We start from the raw sequence: 21,154 nt of genomic DNA on the forward strand, positions 1-21,154 counted from the left end.
TATCACAGGAGAGCTGGGGTTGAGATGACCTGTGCCTCTTGACAAAAGAGTAGGTTCACATTTGGCATGTGTGATAACCCAAGCTGCACTTGACCTTTTCTAAGTGCTAAAATAAAAAATCAAGTAGAGGATAGGGAGGGGGGCACATCATTAAGGAGGTGATATTTTATATCTGAAAGACATGGGAAATCAAACTAGGTAGATTTCTGGAGGAAGAACCAGAGAGACAAAATTGGTGGCAAGAACCCTTATTCTGGAGAGTTCTGCCTTGTTCCTGGATCATTGGGGGCCAACTTCATGAGGCAGTGGGAAAACACTAGGAGACAAAGACAGAGTATAAAGTACAGGCCAGAAAAGGGATTCTGTGATTCAGGAGTTTGACCTCTGAATGAGAGAAAGCCAAAAGATTTTCAGCTAAGGAGTATCTTGATATGACCATGTTTAAAAAACAACAAAAAATTCTCACCAATATATTGTGCCTAGATTATAAGAAGGCATGGGTGCCAACAGAGAGGACAGTTGGGAGACTTTTTGAATGATTCAAATGATAGGATTTGGATAGGGCAATAGGAAGCCTTGGAGATGCTTAGAAAAGGTTGAGTGAAGCTTGCATTGACACACATGCCAAATGTGAACATACCCTTTGGCCAGACAGATAATATACATTTTATCTATCTATCTATCATCTATCTATCTATCTATCTATCTATCTATCTATCTATCTATCTATCTCTCTATCTAATGGATGTGTTATATAGATGTATATCTATCTATGTATATATGTATTTATTTATTTTTTGAGATGGAGGCTCACTCTGTTGCCCAGGCTGAAGTACAGTGGTGTGATCTCAGCTTATTTTAACCTCTGCCTCCCAGGTTCAAGCGATTCCCCTGTCTCAGCTTCCTGAGTAGCTGGGATTACAGGTGTGCGCCACCATGCCTGGCTATTTTTTTCTTTTTTTTATATAATATAAATATGGGGTTTCACCATGTTGGTCAGGCTGGTCTTAAACTACCAACCTCAGGTGATCTGCCTGCCTTGGCCTCCAAAGTGCTTGGATTACAGGTGTGAGCCACTATGCCCAGCCTATTTCTTTTTGTAGAGATGGGCTTTCACCATGTTGGCCTGGATGGTCTTGATCTTCTGATCTCATGATCCTCCCTGTTTAAAGTGATTCTCCTGCCTCAGCCCCCAAATAGCTGGGATTATAGGCACGCACTACCGTGCCCAGCTAATTTTTGTATTTTTAGTAGAGACAAGATTTTGCCATGTTGTCCAGGATGGTCTCAATCTATTGACCTTGTGATCTGCCCACCTCAGACTTTCAAAATCCTGGGATTAGAAGCTTGAAGCAACTGCACCCAGCCCTACCTATCTAATTTATTTTCCTACTACCACTACAATATATGCTCTGTGATAGCAGTTACTTTTATTTTTTGCCTGTTTTGTTTATTGTCTTACCTGCAGCCCTAGAAGAATATGTATGGTTCATTCACCAGCATCCTCAGAACCACCTGGGAGCTTGTTGGAGATATTGATTGACAGGCTTCACCACTGAGTGGGAATGTTTGGTGGGAGGGACCATGAATCTGTGTTTTAAACTTCTCCCTGTGATTTTTGTTTTTTTCATGACAGCTCCCCATTGAAACCAGGTGATTTTAATACTATTGTTCAAGAACTACTCTTCTAGAGAGAATCAGGCAAAAAGTGGAAAATCATTATTTGTTGATGAAGGAATGGGCCTAAATGAGAACTAGGGTTCTGTAAACAAATAAAGGGTAAGAGTCATTTCCTGAAATTTAAATATTGAACTGCACATCAATGTGATATACAAAATAACTCTTAACAACAACAATGCTCTTTGCCTCAGGTCCACTAAACTGACAACTCCAGGAGCCTTGAACAATCAGTCTTTAATTTACAACAAACAGTCCTCCTTTCTCTGGGGCGTAGAGTACTCTCCAACTACCAGTGATGGAAAGATGAACAACACAGCTACTGAAACTGCTAGTTTAGAGATTACAAATGGAATTATACAGGATATTGTTCCCTCATTTTGTCTGTTGTGCCTATTAAAACATAAGCATACTTTTTTCCCTAAAAGAACCTATTCATTATAAAAAATTTTAGCTAGCTGTTGTGCCTTATGCCAGTAGTCCCAGGACTTTCAGAAACTGAAACAAGAGGATTGCTTTGAGCCTAGGCATTTGAGACCAGCCTGGGCAACAAAGAAAAACTCTGTCTCAAAAAAAAAAAAAAAAGCTGGGCATGCTGACTCAAGCCTATAATCCTAGATCTTTGGGAGGCCGAGGTGGGTGAATCACCTGAGGTCAGTAGTTCGAGACCAGCCTGGCCAACATGGTAAAACCCCATCTCTACTAAAATACAAAAATCACCTGGGCATGGTAGAGGGCACTCATAATCTCAACTACTTGGGAGGCTGAGGCAGGAGAGTTGCTTGATCCCAAGAGGCAGAGGTTGCAGTAATTGCAGTGAGCCAAGATCACTCCATTGCACTCAAACCTGGGCAACAAGAGCAAAATTCCATCTCAAAAAAGAAAAAAAGAAAAGAGAATTTCAAACTTACATAGTGAGCAATATAATAAATCTTCATATATGTATCTATCATCCAATTTAATTAACTTGCTCATGGCTGTTTCATCAATGACCTTACCATGAGAAAAAAATTTTCTTTTTTTTTTTTAAGATGGGGTTTCACCATGTTGGCCAGGCTGGTCTTGAACTCCTGACCTCAGGTGATTCACCTGCCTCAGCCTCCCAAAGTGCTGAGATTACAGGGGTGAGCCACCACTCCCGGCCTTTTTTTTTCATGAGAAGAAATTTTAAATTTGAATAAAAGACTGAATTAACAGAAAACTATGTGAGACACCATAGACTCCTTTTTCCATGATGAGCATCACTTATTGGGCTGGGCATCACCCCAGACCTACTGAATCAGAATCTCTGGAGGTGGGGCCCAGAATTCTGCCCTTTACAAATCTCTAATTTTTGCTTATTTTGTGTACTTTTCTTTTTTTCTGCCCCATCATGATATGGAGCTTGAAAGAATCTCTGATTTTTTTTTATATATTGAATTAGAGAAGCACTGCTCAAACTAAAGTGCTTGGCAGCATGAAAAAAAAAACCAATTTATCGAAATAATAAATCATTTCCAGTAGCTAAAACATTGACATTCATAAAATTGAAGAGTTACAATAACTCTTCTTTTTTTTGTTGTTGTTTTCTTAGGATATGCTTAAGTTATTTTTTTCTTTTTAAAAACAATTTTTTTTTAAATGATGGGTTTTACCATGTTGGTCAGGCTGGTCTTGAGCTCCCAACCTCAGGTGATCTGCCCCCCTTGGCCTCCACAGTGTTTGGATTACAGGTGTGAACCATTATGCCTGGCTGCTTAAGTTATTATTTATTTATGTATTTATTTATTTATTTTGAGATGAAATTTCACTCATCACCCAGTCTGGAGTGCAATGGTGCAATCTCAGCTCACTGCAACTTCTCCTTCCTGGATGCAAGTGATTCTCCTGCCTCAGCCTCCTGAGTAGCTGGGATTATAGGCATGAACCACCACTCGGCCAAGAACTGTTTGAAAAACAAAACAATAACAACAAAAAACTTTTAAAACAAATTTTAAATTATATTCTCTTTTTAATTTTTTTTTTTTGAGATAGAGTCTCGCTCTGTCACCCAGACTGGAGGGCAGTGGCACCATCTCAGCTTACTACAACCTCTGCCTCTCAGATTCAAGCAATTCTCCTACCTCAGCATTCTGAGTAGCTGGAACTACTGGTGCCCGCCACCATGTCCAGCTAATTTTGGTGTTTTTAGTAAAGACAGGGTTTCACCATGTTGGCCAGGCTGATTTCAAACACCTGACCTCGTGATACACCTGTCTCCACCTCCCAAAGTGCTAGGATTATAGGCATGAGCCACCGTACCTGGCTCTTTTTAATTATTCATATTTTTTTCCTATGGTGCTGGAAAAATAATTTGTGACTTATGTTTTACCTTTGGATTTGTCAGATCTTACTCTAACTAAAGGCTTTTATTTATTTATTTTGTATTTTTCATATAGATGGGTTTTTGCCATGTTGGCCAGCCTGGTCTGGAACTTCTGACCACAGGTGATTTACCCGCCTCAGCCTCCCAAAGTGCTGGGATTACAGGCATGAGCCACCGCACCCAGCCACAAAGAATTAATATTCAAGGACTTAATTACTATATATACCAAATTCTAAGGTCTATTTTGGAGTTCAGAAGATGAAACCATCACACCGAATTGTCAAAAATAGTCCTGCGTTTGGTTCCTGAAAAATATGAGGAAAAAAATAGTCCTGACCTTGAACAGTATTATTACCAGGGTATTGATGACTTCCTCTTTCCCACCCTACTCTCAGGAGATCGTTGCCCCAGTGTAACAGGGATTTCTTTTTAACCCCTAGTAAGTCTAGCTTGCAGGGAGAGGAGGAATATCTAAGAATGCCTTCCAAAGTTTAACAAACACAGAACCCTACCCTGGAACAGCATGTTACTGGCCAGAAGAGAATTGCCTCTTCAATTTCTGTGTAGGTGTTAGAAGAGGAGGAAGAAGAACTTGTGGAAGGAGATGAGGGATGTGCAGTGATCATGATGGTGTTGGGGAGAGAACAGTCCAGCACCTCTGACAATTCTCTTATCTTGACCTTAGCTTTTGCTTCAATTAGCTAACGAGGGATGAAATAAAGCTGTTGACCCTCACAATACAGCATCCAAATAGTGAACTATCTAGATAGTGAGATACATTAATTGATTGTTCAGGGTCAGTTACAGATCAAACTCCTTGTTCTACTCTTCCCTCCCCCACCCCCATTTCTCACTACTGCACTTCACCAGTATTAAAAGCTTTTTTTTTTTCTGAGACGGAGTTTTGCTCTGGTTGCCCAGTCTGGAGTGCAATGGCATGATCTCTGCTCACTGCAACCTCTGCCTCCTAGGTTCAAGCGATTCTTCTGTCTCAGCCTCCCAAGTAGCTGGAATTACAGGCATGCACCACCACTCTTATGCCTGTAGATACTGGGTTTCTCCATGTTGGTTAGGCTGGTCTTGAACTCCCAACCTTGGGTGATCCTCCCACCTCAGCTTCCAAAGTGCTGGGATTACAGGTGTGAGCCACCGAGCCTGGCTAAAACTTTTTAAATGAATAAATAAATATTATACGTAGAATATCGCAGGACATCAGAGTATTTCAGTTATTCTAAAGGGGTTGGAGGAAGAGGGAGCAAAAGGTCCCTTCCTCCAGGTGTAAATAAGTTTAACTATGTAAAAGAAAGAGTTCAAACCTATGACATATAGTGTGACATTGAAAAGGAAACAGATTTAAGAAAGCATTTGTGTCCCAGCACAGTGTTCAAGCTAAAAGAAAAAAAATTAAAATTAAAAAATTAAAAAAAAACAAAGAAAGCATTTGTGGGGCTGGGCATGGTGGCTCATGTCTGTAATCCTAGCACTTTGGGAGGCCGAGGCAGGTGGATCACAAAGTCAGGAGTTCAAGACCAGCCTGGCCAACATGGTGAAACTTTGTCTCTACTAAAGATACAAAAAAATTAGGCAGGTGTAGTGATGGGTGAGACTCCAGCTCTAAATAAATAAATACATATATACATACATACATATTTTTTTAATAGAGATGGGGTGTCACCATGTTGGCCAGGCTGGTCTCGAATTCCTGACCTCAGGTGATCTACCCACCTCAGCCTCCCAAAGTGCTGGGATTACAGGCGTGAGCCACTGTGCCCAGCCTATTTTTATTTTTTATAAAGACAGGGTTTCACCATGTAGATCAGGCTGGTCTCAAGCTCCCGACCTCAGGTGATCATTGGCCTCCAAAGTGCTTGGATTACAGGTATGAGGCACCGCACCTGACCAATAAATAAATATTTTTTTAAAAAGAAATAAAGCATTTGTGGTTTTCTTTGCTTGTTTCTGTTTTTTTGAGACAAAGTCTCACTTTGTGGCTTAGGCTGGAATGCAGTGATGCAATCTTGGCTCACTGCAACCTCCATCTCCTGGGGTCAAGCAACTCTCTTGTCTTGGCCTCCTGAGTAGCTGGGATTAAAGGCGTGTGCCACTATGCCAAGCGAATTTAAATATTTTTTCAATAGAGAAGAGGATTTCACCACGTTGGCCAGGCTGGTCTCAAACTCCTGACCTCAAGCGATATACCTGCCTCAGCCTCCCAAAGTGCTGGGATTACAGGCATGAGCCACCATGCCAAGCCAAGAAAGCATTTGCTAATGATACTAGTTTTTTTTGTTTGGTTTTAATTTAAGTTGGAAAAAAACTTACATATCAAACAAGTCTCAAGTAAATTGGTTTTGTTTTGTGTTGTTTTGTTTTGTTTTTGAGACAGATCCTGATGCCTCACCCAGGTAGTGGCCTGATCTTGGCTCACTGCAACCTCTGCCTCCCAAATTCAAGAGATTCTCCATCCTCAACTTCCTGAGTAGCTGTAACTACAGGCACATTTCACCACACCAGGATAATTTTTATATTTTTAGTAGAGACAGGATTTCATCATTTTGGCCAGGCTGGTCTCTCTCTCTTCTTTATTTTCCCCCAGGCAGAGCTGAAGGAACAGGCCTGTCTCAAACTCCTCAGCCTCCCAAGGTGTTGGGATTACAGGCATGAGCCACCACACCCAGCCATGAAAGCATTTGTTAATGGTACTAGTTTTGTTGTTGTTGTTATTTGTTTTGTTTTAATTTGAATTGGGAAACAACTTCCATATGGTGGAAAAGTCTCAAGTAAATATGTTTTTTTGAGACAGAGCCACACTCCTCACCCAGGCTGGAGTGCAGTGGCCCAATCTCAGCTCACTGCAACCTCTATTTTCCAGATTTAAGTGATTCTCCATCCTCAGCCTCCTGAGTAGGTGGAATTACAGGCACGTGCACCATGCATGGCTAATTTTTTGTATTTTTAGTAGAGACAGGGTTTTGCCATGTTGCCCAGGATGGTCTTCAACTCCTGGCTTCAAGTGATCCACTTGCCTTGGCCTTCCAAAGTGCTGGGATTACAGGTGGGAGCCATCATGCTGGCCTCAAGTAAACATTTTAATGAATGCTTACTTGTGTACACAAGTTGTATACAAACTCCCAGATCAAGACAGAGGCATTTCCAGCACCTAGTAGGTTAGCTTGCATTTATGTTAAAGGCCCAGGAATCACAGAATTTAATGTTTCTTATGCTTTTTACTTTTATGTTTTAGTCATGGAGTCAGACAGCTTGAATTTGGACCCTACTTCCTCCTGTTTTCTAGTTATGTGACCAATAGTTTTCTAGTTATGTGACCACTAGTTATGTGACCAATAGTTTCATATTTCCTTTTTCTTTTCTGAGACAGGGTCTCATTCTGTCACCTAGGCTGGAGTCCAGTAGAACAATCATAGCTCACTGCAACCTCCAATCCCTGGGTTCAAGGGATCCTCTTGCCTTAGCCTCCCAAGTAGCTGGGAGTACAGGCATGCACCATTATGTCCAGCTAACTTTTTTTTTTCTACAGACAGGATCTGGCTATGTGGCCAAGGCTGGTCTAGAACTCCAGGCTTCAAGTGATCCTCCTGTCTTGGCCTCCCAAAAAACTTGAATTATGGATTTAAGCCACCAGACCCACCCTCTCTTTTTAAAAAACAATGATAATAATTACTCACAATTTAGTTTGACCTTTATGTTTGTTTACTTAAATGTAATGTTCACATAATGCCAGAAGTTGCCTCTTAGAATCATAACAAGTAACTGAGATAATAGACATAACTGAATGGAAATATGCTTGGCATATTGCAAGCGTTCAATAAATGTGAGTTGTTATTATTTTCTTTTCTTTTTATTGAGATGGAGTTTCACTGTTGTTACCCAGACTGGAGTGCAATGGCACGATCTTGGCTCACTACAACCTCTGCATCCTGGGTTCAGGCAATTCTCCTGCCTCAGCCTCCTGAGTAGCTGGGACTACAGGAGTGCACCACCATGCCCAGCTAATTTTTTAATTTTTAGTAGAGATAGGGTTTCACTTTATTGACCAAGATGGTCTCGATCTCTTGACCTCGCCATCCACCTGCCTCAACCTCCCAAAGTGCTGGGATTATAGGCATAAGCCACCTCACTCGGCCTTCTTTTTCTGTTTTCTGAGACTGAGTCTTGCTCTGTCACCCATGCTGGAGCACAGTGGTGGGATCTCAGCTCACTACAGTCTCTGCCTCCTGGGTTCAAGCAATTCTCCTGCCTCAGCCTCCAAAGTAGCTGGAATTACTGATATGCGCCACCATGCCCAGCGAATTTTTTGTATTTTTACTAAGGATGGGATTTCTCCATGTTGGTCAGGCTGGTCTGGAACTCCCGACCTCAGGTGATCTCCCGTCTCAGCCTCCTAAAATGCTGGGATTACAGGTGTGAGCCACTGTGCCCTGCCACATTTTTTGCATTTTTAGTAGAGACTGGGTTTCACCATGTTGGGCAGCCTGGTCTCAGACTCCTGACCACAGGTGATCCACCTGATTTGGCCTCCCAAAGTGCTGGGGTTATAGTCATAAGCCATGTGCCCAGCCTCAAGAAAGTTTTGTTGGCACATTGCCACATTTATTAATTTATGTATTCTCTATGGCTTCTTTCAGGCTTCAACAGCAGAATTTAGTTTTTGTCACAGAGAAACCATATGGTTTGCAAATTCTAACGTGTTGAATACTTGGCCCTTTTCAGATAAAGTTTGCTGACCCTAGGGCTAGACAAAAGTAATGAGTCTTTATGAAGGTGGGAGCCATGCAGAGAGAGAGAAAGAGTGAATGTATACAAACTACATTAAACGTTAGATTTAATAAGACAGGGCCAGGTGCATTTGTTCAGGCCTGTAATTCCAGTACTTTGGGAGGCTGAGGTGATACTACCCTGGCCAACACAGTGAAACCCCATCTCTACTAAAAATATAAAAGTTAGCTGGGTGTGGTGGCACACACCTTGTAGTCCTAGTTACTCGGCAGGCTGAGGAAGAAAAATTGCTTGAACCCAGGAGATGGAGGTTTCAATGAGCCAAGATCACGTGACTGCATTCCAGCCTGGGTGACAGAGCGAGACTCCATCTTGGGGAAAAAAAATGAATTGATAAGACAGAACTTATTTGATGTAAGTAGCAAGAGGAATGAAGGTCTCTAGGACACCTTTTCTGGCTAGAGTGTTAGAGAGAATAGTAGTGCCAACCACTACATTTTAAATTATCATTATTATTATTATCATTATTTTTTAAAGATGGGGTTTCACCATGTTGGTCAGACTGGTCTTGAACCCCTGACCTCAGGTAATCCGACTGCCTTGGCCTCCAAAGTGCTGAATTACAGGTGTGAGCCACCACTCCCTGCCTAATTTTCTTTTTTTGAGATGGAGTTTTACTCTTGTTGCCCAGGCTGGAGTGCAATGGCATGATCGTGGCTCACTGCAACCTCTGCCTCCCAGGTTTAAGTGATGCTCCTGCCTCAGCCTCCCGAGTAGCTGGGATTACAGGCATGCACCACCATGCCCGGCTAGTTTTGTATTTTTAATAGAGATGGGGTTTCTCCATGTTGGTCAGGCTGGTTTCGAACTCCTAACCTTAGGTGTTCCACCCACATCGGCCTCCCAAAGTGCTGGGATTACAGGTGTGAGCTACCACACCCAGCCTAAAAACTTGATCTATTTTTGTGCTTTTGTTTGTTTGTTTGTTTTTTGGACACGTCACTCTGAGGCCCAGGCTGAAGTGCAGTGGTGCCATCTTGGCTCATTGGAACCTCCACCCTCCAGGTTCAAGCGATTCTCCTGCATCTGCCTTCCTACTAGCCGAGATTACAGACAGGAGGCACCATGGCCAGATAATTTTTTTTAATTTATAGCAGAGATGTGGTTTCACCACGTTGGCCAGGCTGGTCTTGAACTTCTGAGCTCAAGGAATCCACCTTCCTTGGCCTCCAAAGTGCTTGGATTACAGGCATGAGCCACCACGCCCAGCCCCAATCTAAAAAATCTTTAAAACTGACTGGGCAGGGTGGCTCATGTTGCAATCCTGGCAGGTTGGGAGGCCTCAGTGCGCAGAGCCTCTGTGTTTGTGCCACTGCACTCCAGGCTAGGCAACAGAGCAAGACTTTGTCTTAAAAACAAACAAAAAGGCTGGGCATGGTGGCTCATGCCTATAATCCCAGCACTCTGGGAGGCCAAGGCTGGTGGATCACCTGAGGTCAGCAGTTAGAGGCCAGACTGGCCAACATGGTAAAACTCCATCTCTACCAAAAATACAAAATTCGCTGGGCATGGTGGAAGGTGTCTGTAATCCCAGATACTCAGGAGGCTGAGGCATAAGAATCACTTGAACCTGGGAGGCAGAGGTTGCAGTGAGCCAAGAGTGCATCACTGCACTCCCGCCTGGGCAACAAGAGCTAAACTGTCTCAAGCAAGCAAACAAAAACTCCCAATATTCAGTTTAAAAGTAAAGTGCGACAAAATGAGATATAACATTCATGTACATTTTAAAAACATGCAATACAAGCGTGGTGCAGTGGCTCATGCCTGTAATCCCAGCACTTTGGGAGGCCAAGGCAGGTGGATCACCTGACAGGAGATTGAGACCAGCCTGACTAACACAGAAAAACCCCGTCTCTATTAAAAATACAAAGTTAGCCGGGCATGGCGGTGCATGCCTGCAATCCCAGCTACTCAGGAAGCTGAGGGCAAGATAATCACTTGAACCCAAGAGGCAGATGTTGCAGTGAGCTGAGAGTGTGCCATTGTACCCCAGCCAGGGGATCAAGAGCAAACTTTATCTAAAAAAAAAAATGCAATACAGTATCATATATTGCTTCAGGAGGAATGCAGCCATAGTAAAATATTAAGTGTGCAAAAATGCTAAATACAAAATACAAGACAATTTTATTCTTTTTAAATATTTTTATTATTATTATTTTTAAAGACAGGGTTTCACCATATTGGTCAGGCTGTTCTTGAACTCCCGACCTCAGGTGATCCGCCTGCCTTGGCCTCCAAAGTGCTTGGATTTTTGTGTTTTTGTTTGTTTTACAAACAAAGGTGTAAGCCACCACACCCAGCCAAGACAATTTTATTCTTAAGGCCTGGATCGGTAGCTAACACCTGCAATCCTAGCACTTTGGGAGGCCAAGGTGGGCAGATGATGAGGTCAGGAGATCAAGACAATCATGGCCAAAATGGTGAAACCCTGTCTCTACTAAAATACAATAAAATTAGCTGGGCGAGATGGCAGGCACCTATAGTCTCAGCTACTCAGGAGGCTAAGGCAGGAGAATTGTTTGAACCCGGGAGGCAGAGGTTGCAGTGAGCTGAGATTGCATCACTGCACTCCAGCCTGGCAACAGAGTGAGACTCCATCTCAAAAAAAAAATATTCTTATGGGAAAAGAGGGATGTTTTCAGGAAAGTATAAATAGAAGGATTCAGTCAGGCACAGTGGCTTGTGTCTGTAATCCCAGTACTTTGGAAGGCCAAGGCAGGTAGATCACCTGAGGTCAGGAGTTCAAGACCAGCCTAGCCAACATGTTAAAACCCCATCTCTACTAAAAATAAAAAAATTAACCAGGCGTGGTGGCACCCTCCTGTAGTCTCAGCTACTCCGGAAGCTGAGGCAGGGAGCATCTCTAAAACCCAGGAGGATGAGGTTGTGGTGATCTGAAATTGGTCCATTTCTCTCTGGCCTAGGCAACAGAGGGAGACTCTGTCTCAAAAAAAAAAAAAAACAAAAAAAAAACGAAAAAAAAAATACATTTTCAGGAGCATAATCATGTTTGTAGAGAAATGCCATGTTTGGAGGGAACGTTTATTTCATTTATTTATGTATTTGTTTGTTTATTTAGAGAGTTTCTCTCTTGTCCAGGCTGGAGTGCAATAGCATAATCTCCACTCACTGCAACCTCTGCCTCCTGGTTTCAAGCAATTCTCCTGCCTCAGCCTCCCAAGTAGCTGGGATTACAGGCATGTGCTACCATGCCCAGCTAATTTTGTATTTTTAGTAAAGACATGGTTTCACCATGTTGGTCCGGGTGGTCTTGAACTCCCAACCAGCCTGACCAATAGGTTATCTTCCCACTCGGCCTCCCAAAGTGCTGGGATTTCGGGCATGAGCCACCATGCCTAGCCTGGAAGGGATGTTTAGAGTTATACTGACAAGTTGCAGAATGCACTGAACCCATTAGTTTTTACAGTGGATTTCCCTTTTAGTCTCAAGACATTTCCAGAGATTGGTGATTTCTTTATTGATTTTTTCTGAAATTAAATAAAATAACATCCATTCTAAAAACTTTAAAACCACAGTAGTGTAAAAATAGGATATGTAGGAAGTCCTTTGCATTAACCTCATTTAGTTTTACTTCTCAGAATTAAGGATTGTTAATATTTTCTTGTTTTTTCTTTCAGAACTCCATTTATTGGTGAGAATGGTGTCATAAAACATCTGAGATTCCACCACTGCACTCCAGCCTGGGCTAGAGAGTGAGACTCTGTCAAAAGAAAGAAAGAAAGAAAGAAAGAAAAGAAAGAAAGAAAGAAAGAGAGAGAGAGAGAAAGAGAGAGAGAGAGAGAGAGAGAGAAAAAGAGAGAGAAAGAAAGAAAGAGAGAAGAAAGAAAGAGAAAAAACATCTTCACCAGGCACAATGGCTCATGCTTGTAATTATAGCATTTCTGGAGGCAGAGGTGGGAAGAGCTCTTACAGGCAGGAGTTTGGGACCAGCCTTGACAACTCAGAGAGGCCTCATCTATTAAAAAAAGTTCACAACATGATCTATACATTTAATACACATCAAAATATGTTAAATCTTTATTTTGAGACAGAGTTTCTGTCATCCAAACTGGAGTGTAATGATGCAATCTTGGCTCACTGCTACCTCCGCCTCCCGGGTTCAAGTGATTCTCCTGCCTCAGCCTCCTGAGTAGGTGGGATTACAGGGGCATACCACCACACCTGGCTAATTTTTTTTTTGTATTTTTAGTAGAAACGGGGTTTCATCATGTTGGCCAGACTGGTCTTGAACTCCTTACCTCAGGTGATCCACCTGCCTCGGCCTCCCAATGTGCTGGGATTACAGGCATGAGCCACTGCACAGGGCCCTGGAAAACAATTTTTATTGAAGGACAAGGTAACCTTTCTAAGATACATTTTTAAATTTCAAAGGGGTAAAGAAGTGAGGGAGGCAGAAATGTTGCAAGTACATTAGAAACATCACAGCAGGTGGCCATGGTAATATGCACTTGCAATCGCAGCTACTCGGGATGCTGAGTGAGGAGGATCACTGTAATCTGGGAGTTTGAGACCAGCGTGGCCAGCATAGTTAGACCCCGTGTCTAAACACAAAAAAACTATCACAGTGGGATTTCAATAGAGAACACTAAGAGTATACAAACACTGCATATGGAACAAATTGATAGAGCCTTGACTATGTCTCAAGTCATATATATATATCTGAAAATACACAGTTTATGAAACTAACACATCAGAGTACAAATTCAGGCACAGACAGTCAGGAACTATTGTTTATTGATGAAACCACTTTATTTCCCAGCAAATGGAAGTATTTATTTCAGCTTCCTCATGTATAATTTAGAGTAATGATTGCTGGGAAATGCAGTCTCATGCAGTCTTTTAATCCCCACTTGGCCTCATACAAATAGACCATGGCCCTGGAATACTTCTTTACCAAGGGATGAAAGAGTCTGGCTGGGTGCAGTGGCTCATGCCTTTAATCCCAACACTTTGCAGGGCAGGCAGATCACTTGAGGCCAGGACTTCAAGACCAGCCTGGTCAACACAGTGAAACTTCATCTACACTAAAAATACAAAAATGAGCCGGGTGTGGTTGCACATGACTGTAGTCCCAGCTACTCTGGAGGCTGAGGCACAAGAATTGCTTGAACCTGGGAAGTGCAGGTTGCAGTAAGCCGACATTGCACCACTGTACTTCAGAGCTGGTGATAGAGCCAGACTCTGTGTCAAACTTTTTATAAAAGAAGCTGGGCACAGTGGCTCATGTCTGTAATCCCAGCACTTGGGAGGCCTAGGCAGGCAATTGCCTGAGTTGGGGAGTTTGAGACCAGCATGGCCAGCATGGTGAAATCATGTCTCTACTAAAAATAGAAAAATTAGCTTGGCATGGTGGCAGGCAGCTGTAATCCCAGGTAATTGGGAAGTGAAGGCAGGATAATTGCTTCAACTGGGGAGTAAGAGGTTGCAGTGAGTGGAGATCGTGCAATTGCACTCCAGTTCAGACAGAACAAGACTCTGTTTCAAAAAAAAAAAAAAAAGAAAGAAACAAAGGAAATACAGCCCATGTGACCTGTGGTGGCTTATTGCTTCTGTGTGGCTACCTTTCCCTGTGGCAAGCTCAGTGCACCAGAGGAGCACCCATAGTCAATTTCCCTGCACTGGCTGCCAGGAAGCTGATCTTGCTCTGAGTAAAGTTTTGCTGCACCCATAGCTTCATGGCATTGTTTTGTACAACTCTGATACCAAGGTGCATGGGGTGGAAGCATTTGGATTTCTATTCCTGTCGGTTGGCAGAGTGATGATCTTTGCAGTCCTCCATGTGGTGGGAGGCATCACCTGGGTGATGGTAACCAGTGTTTAGTGTTCTGCTCTCCTGGAATTGATAACCAGGTGAACAACATTTTGCTTAACAATGATCAAATGAGGCTGGGCGCGGTGGCTGACACCTATAATCCCAGCACTTTTGGAGGCTGAGGTGGGCTGATCATCTGAGGTCAGGAGTTCAAGATCAGCCTGGCCAACACGGTAAAACCTGGTCTCTACTAAAAATACAAAATCAGCTGGGCATGGTGGCACATGCCTATAATCCCAGCTACTCAGGAGACTGAGGCAGGAGAATCACTTGAACCTGGGATGCGGAGGTTGCAGTGAGCTGAGATCATGCCATTGCACTCTAGCCCGGGCATCAAGAGAGAAATTTTATCTCAAAAAAAAGTTGATATTGTCCTTACTTCCTTCTAAAAATCATATGAGCTTCTGCTAATACCTAGAGAAATAAGACAATCAGGTATATTTAGCATTGAAGGAGCAAAAAGGACAAAATTATTAATTCTGTGCCACAATCAATAAAAAGCTAATGTCTATATTTGTACATTTGGTAACACATGTTAAATGGTGGCATGTGTATGTGAGTGTGTGCCCGTATGTGTTTTGAGTAGAGTGAAAAATAAGGCAGTGAGTGGTTTTTCTGCCACTGGCTGGAACGTGAAAAAGTTTATAGTCATACCCAATAATGATGGAAACACAGGTAATCTCTGGAAGTCAATATATTCCTTCTACTTCCTTATATTTTACAAGAAACACTTTCTAGCCAGGCGTGGTGGCTCACACCTGTAATCCCAGCACTTTGGGAGGCCAACGTGGGCGGATCACGAGGTCAAGATATCAAGACCATCCTGGCCAACATGGTAAAACCCCATCTCTAAGAAAAAAAAAGAAACACTTCCTTAACTCATATGTTTTTCCTCATGCTTTCTGTTGGATATTTCTTTATTATATTTCTTCCTCTTTTTACAAAACCATTGGCTTATCTACAAAAAATGAGGTGTGGGAGGTAATTAATATAGGAATAAGGATATTGGTCTATATGGGTAATAGTACTACACAAGTGACTTTGTATGTCAATGAAGAAATGTCCATTAATGCTGTCATATCTGCTTATGCGTCATGCCAAATTCAAATGAGAGTGATAGACTCTCTTGTATTGTGGGACACCTGTTAAACTTTGCCCAGAGAATGTCCATGAAGGATTTGCAGAGTAATCTTTCCTTGAGATATTTTTTCTCATTTTCCCTTTTCCTTTTTACTTCCTGTTCATCTTCCTTCTCCTTTTTGATTTCCTCTACTTTTTCTTGCTCTCTCTTTCCACCAGCTTCACCTCCTCCTTCTCTTGATTTCTGCTTTCCCTTTTGTTCATCGTCACTGTAATTTCCATTTGATTGTTCTGGATTTTGGTCCCAAGGCATAGCTGGTTGTTTCTGTATAAGAAGATCGTGAAAATGGCCATACTGCCAAAGTAATTTATAAATTCAGTGCTATCCCAATCAAGCTACCAATGACCTTCTTTACAGTACTGGAAAAACCACCTTAAACTCCATATGGAACCAAAAGAGAGCCCTCATAGCCAAGTCAATTCTAAGCAAAAGGAACACAGCAGAAGGCATCACACTACCGGATTTCAAACTATACTACAAGGCTACAGTAATCAAAACAGCATGGTACTTGACCAAACAGAGATATAGACCAATGGAACAGAACAGAGGCCTTGGAGGCAACACAACATATCTACAACCATCTGATCTTTGACAAAAACAAGCAATGGGGAAAGGATTTTCTGTTTAATAAATGGTGTTGGGAAAACTAGCTAGCTATGTGCAGAAAGCAGAAACTGGACCCCTTCCTGACACCTTACACTAAAATTAACTTCAGATGGATTAAGACTTCAACATAAGACCTAACATCATAAAAACCCTAGAAGAAAATCTAGGCAAAACCATTCAGCGCATATGAGTAGGCAAGGATTTCATAACCAAAACACCAAAAGCATTGGCAACAAAAGCCAAAATAGACAAATGGAACCTAATCAAACTCCACAGCTTCTGCACGGCAAAAGAAACAGTCATTAGAGTGAATTGGCAATCAACAGGATGGGAAAAAATGTTTGCAGTTTACCCATCTGACAAAGGGCTGATATCCAGAATTTACAAAGAACTCAAACAGATTTACAAGAAAAAACAAACAAGCCCATTCAAAAGTGGGCAAAGGATATGAACAGACACTTTACAAAAGAAGACATACATGAGGCCAACAAACATATGAAAAAATGCTTATCATCACTGGTCATCAAAGAAATGCAAATCAAAACTACATTGAGATACCATCTCACGCCAGTTAGAATGGCGATCATTAAAAAATCTGGAGACAACAGTGCTGGAGAGGATGTGGAGAAATAGGAACACTTTTACACTTCTGGTGGGAGTGTAAATTAGTTCAACCATTATGGTGATTCTTCAAGGACATAGAAATAGGAATTCCATTTGACCCAGCAATCCCATTACTGGGTATATATCCAAAGGAATATAAATCGTTCTACTATAAGGACATATGCACACACGAATGTTCATTGCAGCACTGTTTACAATAGCAAAGACCTGGAACCCACCCAAATGCCCATCGATGATAGACTGGACTGGGAAAATGTGGCACATATACACCATGGAATATTATGCAGCCATCAAAAGCGATGAGTTCGTGTCCTTTGTAGGGACATGAATGAACCTGGAGACCATCATTCTCAGCAAACTGACACAAGAACAGAAAATGAAATACCACATGTTCTCACTCATAGGTAGGTGTTGAACAATGAGAACACATGGACACAGGGAGGGGAGCACTACACACTGGGGTCTGTAGGGGGTAATGGGGAGGGACAAGGGACAGCAGGGGGTGGGGTGTTGGGGAGAGACAGACAGCATGGGGAGAAATGCCAGATGTAGGTGACGGGGAAGAAGGCAGCAAATCACACTGCCATGTATGTACCTATGCAACTATCTTGCATGTTCTTCACATATACCCCAAAACCTAAAATGCAATTTTAAAAAAAAGAAGATCTGTGGAATAAAATCAAGCTGAAGAGAAATTTGATTTTCAGATCATAGTTAACAATCTTCCATGTGAGACTATATTTGATTTTCCTAAGTTAGCAATGTTGTACATTGGTGGAAAACCTAGAGCAAAAGAAAAGTAAACTTATTGGCCAGTCATGGTGGCTCATGCCTGTAAACCCAGACCTTTGGTGGGTCAAGGTGGGTGGATTACCTGAGGTCAGGAGTTTGATACCAGCCTGGCCAACATGGTGAAACCTCATCTCTACTAAAAATACAAAAAGTTGGGAAGCACCAGGACAATGGGGACTGAGGACGACGAGTACGACTACCTATTCAAAGTGGTGCTTATTGGGGGACTCGGGCATGGGCAAGAGCAACCTACTGTCCCACTTCACCCACAACGAGTTCAACCTGAAGAGCAAGAGCACCATTGGCATGGAGTTCACCACCCGCAGATTCCACGTGGATGGAAAGACCATCAAGGCATAGATCTGGGACACCGCCAGCCAGGAGCGCTACTCCGCCATCACCTCTGCATACTATCGTGGCACTGCGGGCGCCCTGCTGGTGTATGACACTGCCAAGCAACTGACCTACGAGAACGTGGAACACTCGCTGAAGGAGCTTCAGGACCATGCAGACAGCAACATCGTCATCATGCTGGTGGGCAACAAAAGTGACCTGTGTCACCTGAGGGCTGTGCCCACGGATGAGGCCCGTGCCTTCACAGAAAAGAACAACTTGTCCTTCATTGAAACCTCAGCCTTGGATTCCATCAACATAGAGGAAGCCTTCAAGAACATTCTCACAGAGATCTACCACATCATGTCACAGAAACAGATCGCAGACTGTGCAGCACCCTTGGAACAACGTGGTGGACATCAGCGTGCTGCTCATGACAGATGGACAGAAGCCCAACAAGCTGCATTGCTGCCAGAACCTGTGACTCCTGCACCTCCATCTGCCCCTGTCACGGTGTCCTCCTGCCCCTCCCTGCTCCAGCCCTCCCAGTGAGCTCTGCATGGCTGGACCAGGACCCAGGAAGGACAGGAGCCAGTGCTACCCCTGTTCTGCCTGGGACAAAGCTAAAAGCCCCGGTTTGCTGCACCCACTCAACTTGGGTCCCTTCGGGCATCTTGGCTGGGTGGGGAGGGTGGTAGGATGGACAGGGCTGGCCAGAGGTGAGGAGGATGGGTGCATGGTGCCAGCCTCTCTCCTTTTCCTCAGCAGACTTCAGGGAGCAATTGCCTCCCTCCCTCTGTGGCTGGGTGACCCAGTCAGCTCATTATCCCTACCCAGAACCCTGCTCCAGGCCAAAGCCCAAAGAACCAGGCAGCGGGGTCCAGGCCAGATGGAACCCCAGTCTCTTGACACCCACCCACTCCTCCACGCATAGCAGCTTGCACAGGTCTCCCACCTCTGCCTGTTGATTGATGCAGGTAGAAGCCCATCACCCTCTCCCCACCCATCTCCTGCAGGCAGTGTGCCCTCTCGGCTCTCCCGCTCCCCCCCCTCTGTCTCATTTCCCCTCTGGTCTGGGATCTGTTTGCAAGGGAAGCAATATCTCCATGTTTTGTATATACGACTGCTCTTGTAGCCTTTGGTTTTTGTTATTGTAGAGAAACACAGATTCTTTGTACACTTTGTAAGATTTATGCTAAACCCCAACTCTTGACCTCTTCTTCTCCCTGTGGCCCCTGCAGTGTTGCCCCCATCTCTGTCCCCTCTCCCATTACTAAAATGTATAATTCGACTTCCTGTACAGAAAAAAAAATACAAAAATTTGTTGGGCATGGTGGCACGTGCCTGTATTCCTAGCTACTCAGGAGGCTGAGGCAGGAGAATCACTTGAACTCAGGAGTCAGAGGTTGCAGTGAGCCAAGATTATGACATGTACTTAGAAAAAATAAAGTAAGCTTACCAACAATTAGTGACATTTTTACAAAAATAACAGATTAAAAATAGTTTCCTGGCCCGAAGTGGTGGCTCACACCTGCAATCCAAGCACTTTGGAGGCCAAGGTGGGTGGATCACCTGAGGTCGGGAGTTTAAGACCAGCCTGATCAACATGGTGAAACCCTGTCTTTATTCAAAAATATTTTATTTATAAATATAAATAATAATAATAATAATAATTCCCAGCCTGGTGTGGTGGCTAATGCCTGTAAGCCCAGAATTCAGGCAGGTAGATCACCTGAGGTCAGTAGTTCAAGACCAGCCTGACCAACATGGTGAAACCCCATCTCTACTAAAAATACAAAAATATTAGCCAGGAGTAGTGGCAGGTGCCTGCATTCCCAGTTTCTCAGGAGGCTGAGGCAGATATTTGCTTGAATCCAGCCTGGGCGACAGAGAGAGACTCCATCTCAAAATAACAATAATAATAATCATCATCATAATCATAGGCCAGGTGTGGTGGCTTACACCTCTAATCCCAGCACTTTGGGAGGTGGAGGCTGGCAGATCACGAGGTCAGGAGTTGAGGCCAGCCTGAGCAACATGGTGAAACCTCATCTCTACTAAAAATACAAAAGGTAGCCAGGCATGGTGGCACAGGTCTGTAGTCCAGCTCTACTCAGGAGGTTGAGGCATGAGAATCGCTTGAGCCAGGGAGGCAGAGGTTGCAGTGAGCCAAGATCACACCATTGCACTACAGTCTGGGCAACAGAGCAATATTCTGTCTCAAAATAATAATAACAGGTTTGGGCTCAGTGGCTCATGCCTGTAATCCTCACACTTTTGGAGGTCAATGTGGGTGGATCACCTGAGGTCAGGAGTTTGAGGCCAGCCTGGCCAATGTGGACATGCCCCATCTCTACTAAAAATGCAAAATTAGTTATGCGTAGTGGCACATGCCTGTAATCCCAGCTACCTGAGAGGCTGAGGCAGGAGAATTGCTTGAATCTCATAGTGGGAGGTTGCAGTAAGCAGAGATCCCACCGTTACACTCTAGCCTGGGCAACAAGAACAAATTCTATCTCAAAAATAAATAAATAAATGTACAAAAATTATGGAGAAATCCCATCTCTACTAAAGATGCAAAAACGTGTCAGGGTGTGGTTGGCCTATGAGTGTAATCCCAGCTACCTGGGAGGCTGAGGCAGAAGAAGTGCTTGAACCCAGAAGGCGGAGGTTGCAGTGAGCTGAGCTCACATTATTGCATTCCAGCCTGGGCAACAAGAGCAAAACTCCATATAATAATAATAATAATATTAATAATAATAATAATGATTTCCTGCTCGGTACAGTGGCTCATACCTGAAATCCCAGCACTTTAGAGGCCAAGGCAGGTGGGATTGCTTGAGTTCAGGAGTTTGAGACCAACCTGGGCAATATAGCGAGACCTCATCTCTACTAAAAATTAAAATTAGCTGGGTGTTGTGGCATGCACTTGTGGTACCAGCTACATGGGAGGCTGAGGTGGGAGGTCAGCATGAGCTCAGGAGGTTGAGGTTGCACTCCAGTCTGG

The 21,154-nt window shown here is 43.3% G+C and overlaps 1 protein-coding gene and 1 pseudogene across 1 annotated transcript in view; one reads left to right on the forward strand and one right to left on the reverse strand.

Moving 5' to 3' along the window:
• Positions 1 to 248: 248 nt before the first annotated feature.
• LOC128930041 (NANOG neighbor homeobox-like) overlaps positions 249 to 21,154 on the reverse strand; it is a 34,688-nt gene continuing 13,782 nt past the window's right edge. Inside the window, exons 2-5 of the mRNA XM_078355019.1 lie at positions 15,735 to 16,056; positions 15,531 to 15,611; positions 12,750 to 12,794; positions 249 to 316 (exon numbers count right to left, since the gene is read on the reverse strand). Coding sequence (XP_078211145.1) covers positions 249 to 316; positions 12,750 to 12,794; positions 15,531 to 15,611; positions 15,735 to 16,056 — 516 coding nt within the window. The remainder of the gene's footprint in view (positions 317 to 12,749; positions 12,795 to 15,530; positions 15,612 to 15,734; positions 16,057 to 21,154) is intronic.
• Positions 17,985 to 18,631, forward strand: LOC128930051 (ras-related protein Rab-11B pseudogene; annotated as a pseudogene).

The sequence above is a fragment of the Callithrix jacchus genome, chromosome 17, assembly GCF_049354715.1.
Source record: "Callithrix jacchus isolate 240 chromosome 17, calJac240_pri, whole genome shotgun sequence".
Lineage (NCBI taxonomy): Eukaryota > Metazoa > Chordata > Mammalia > Primates > Cebidae > Callithrix > Callithrix jacchus.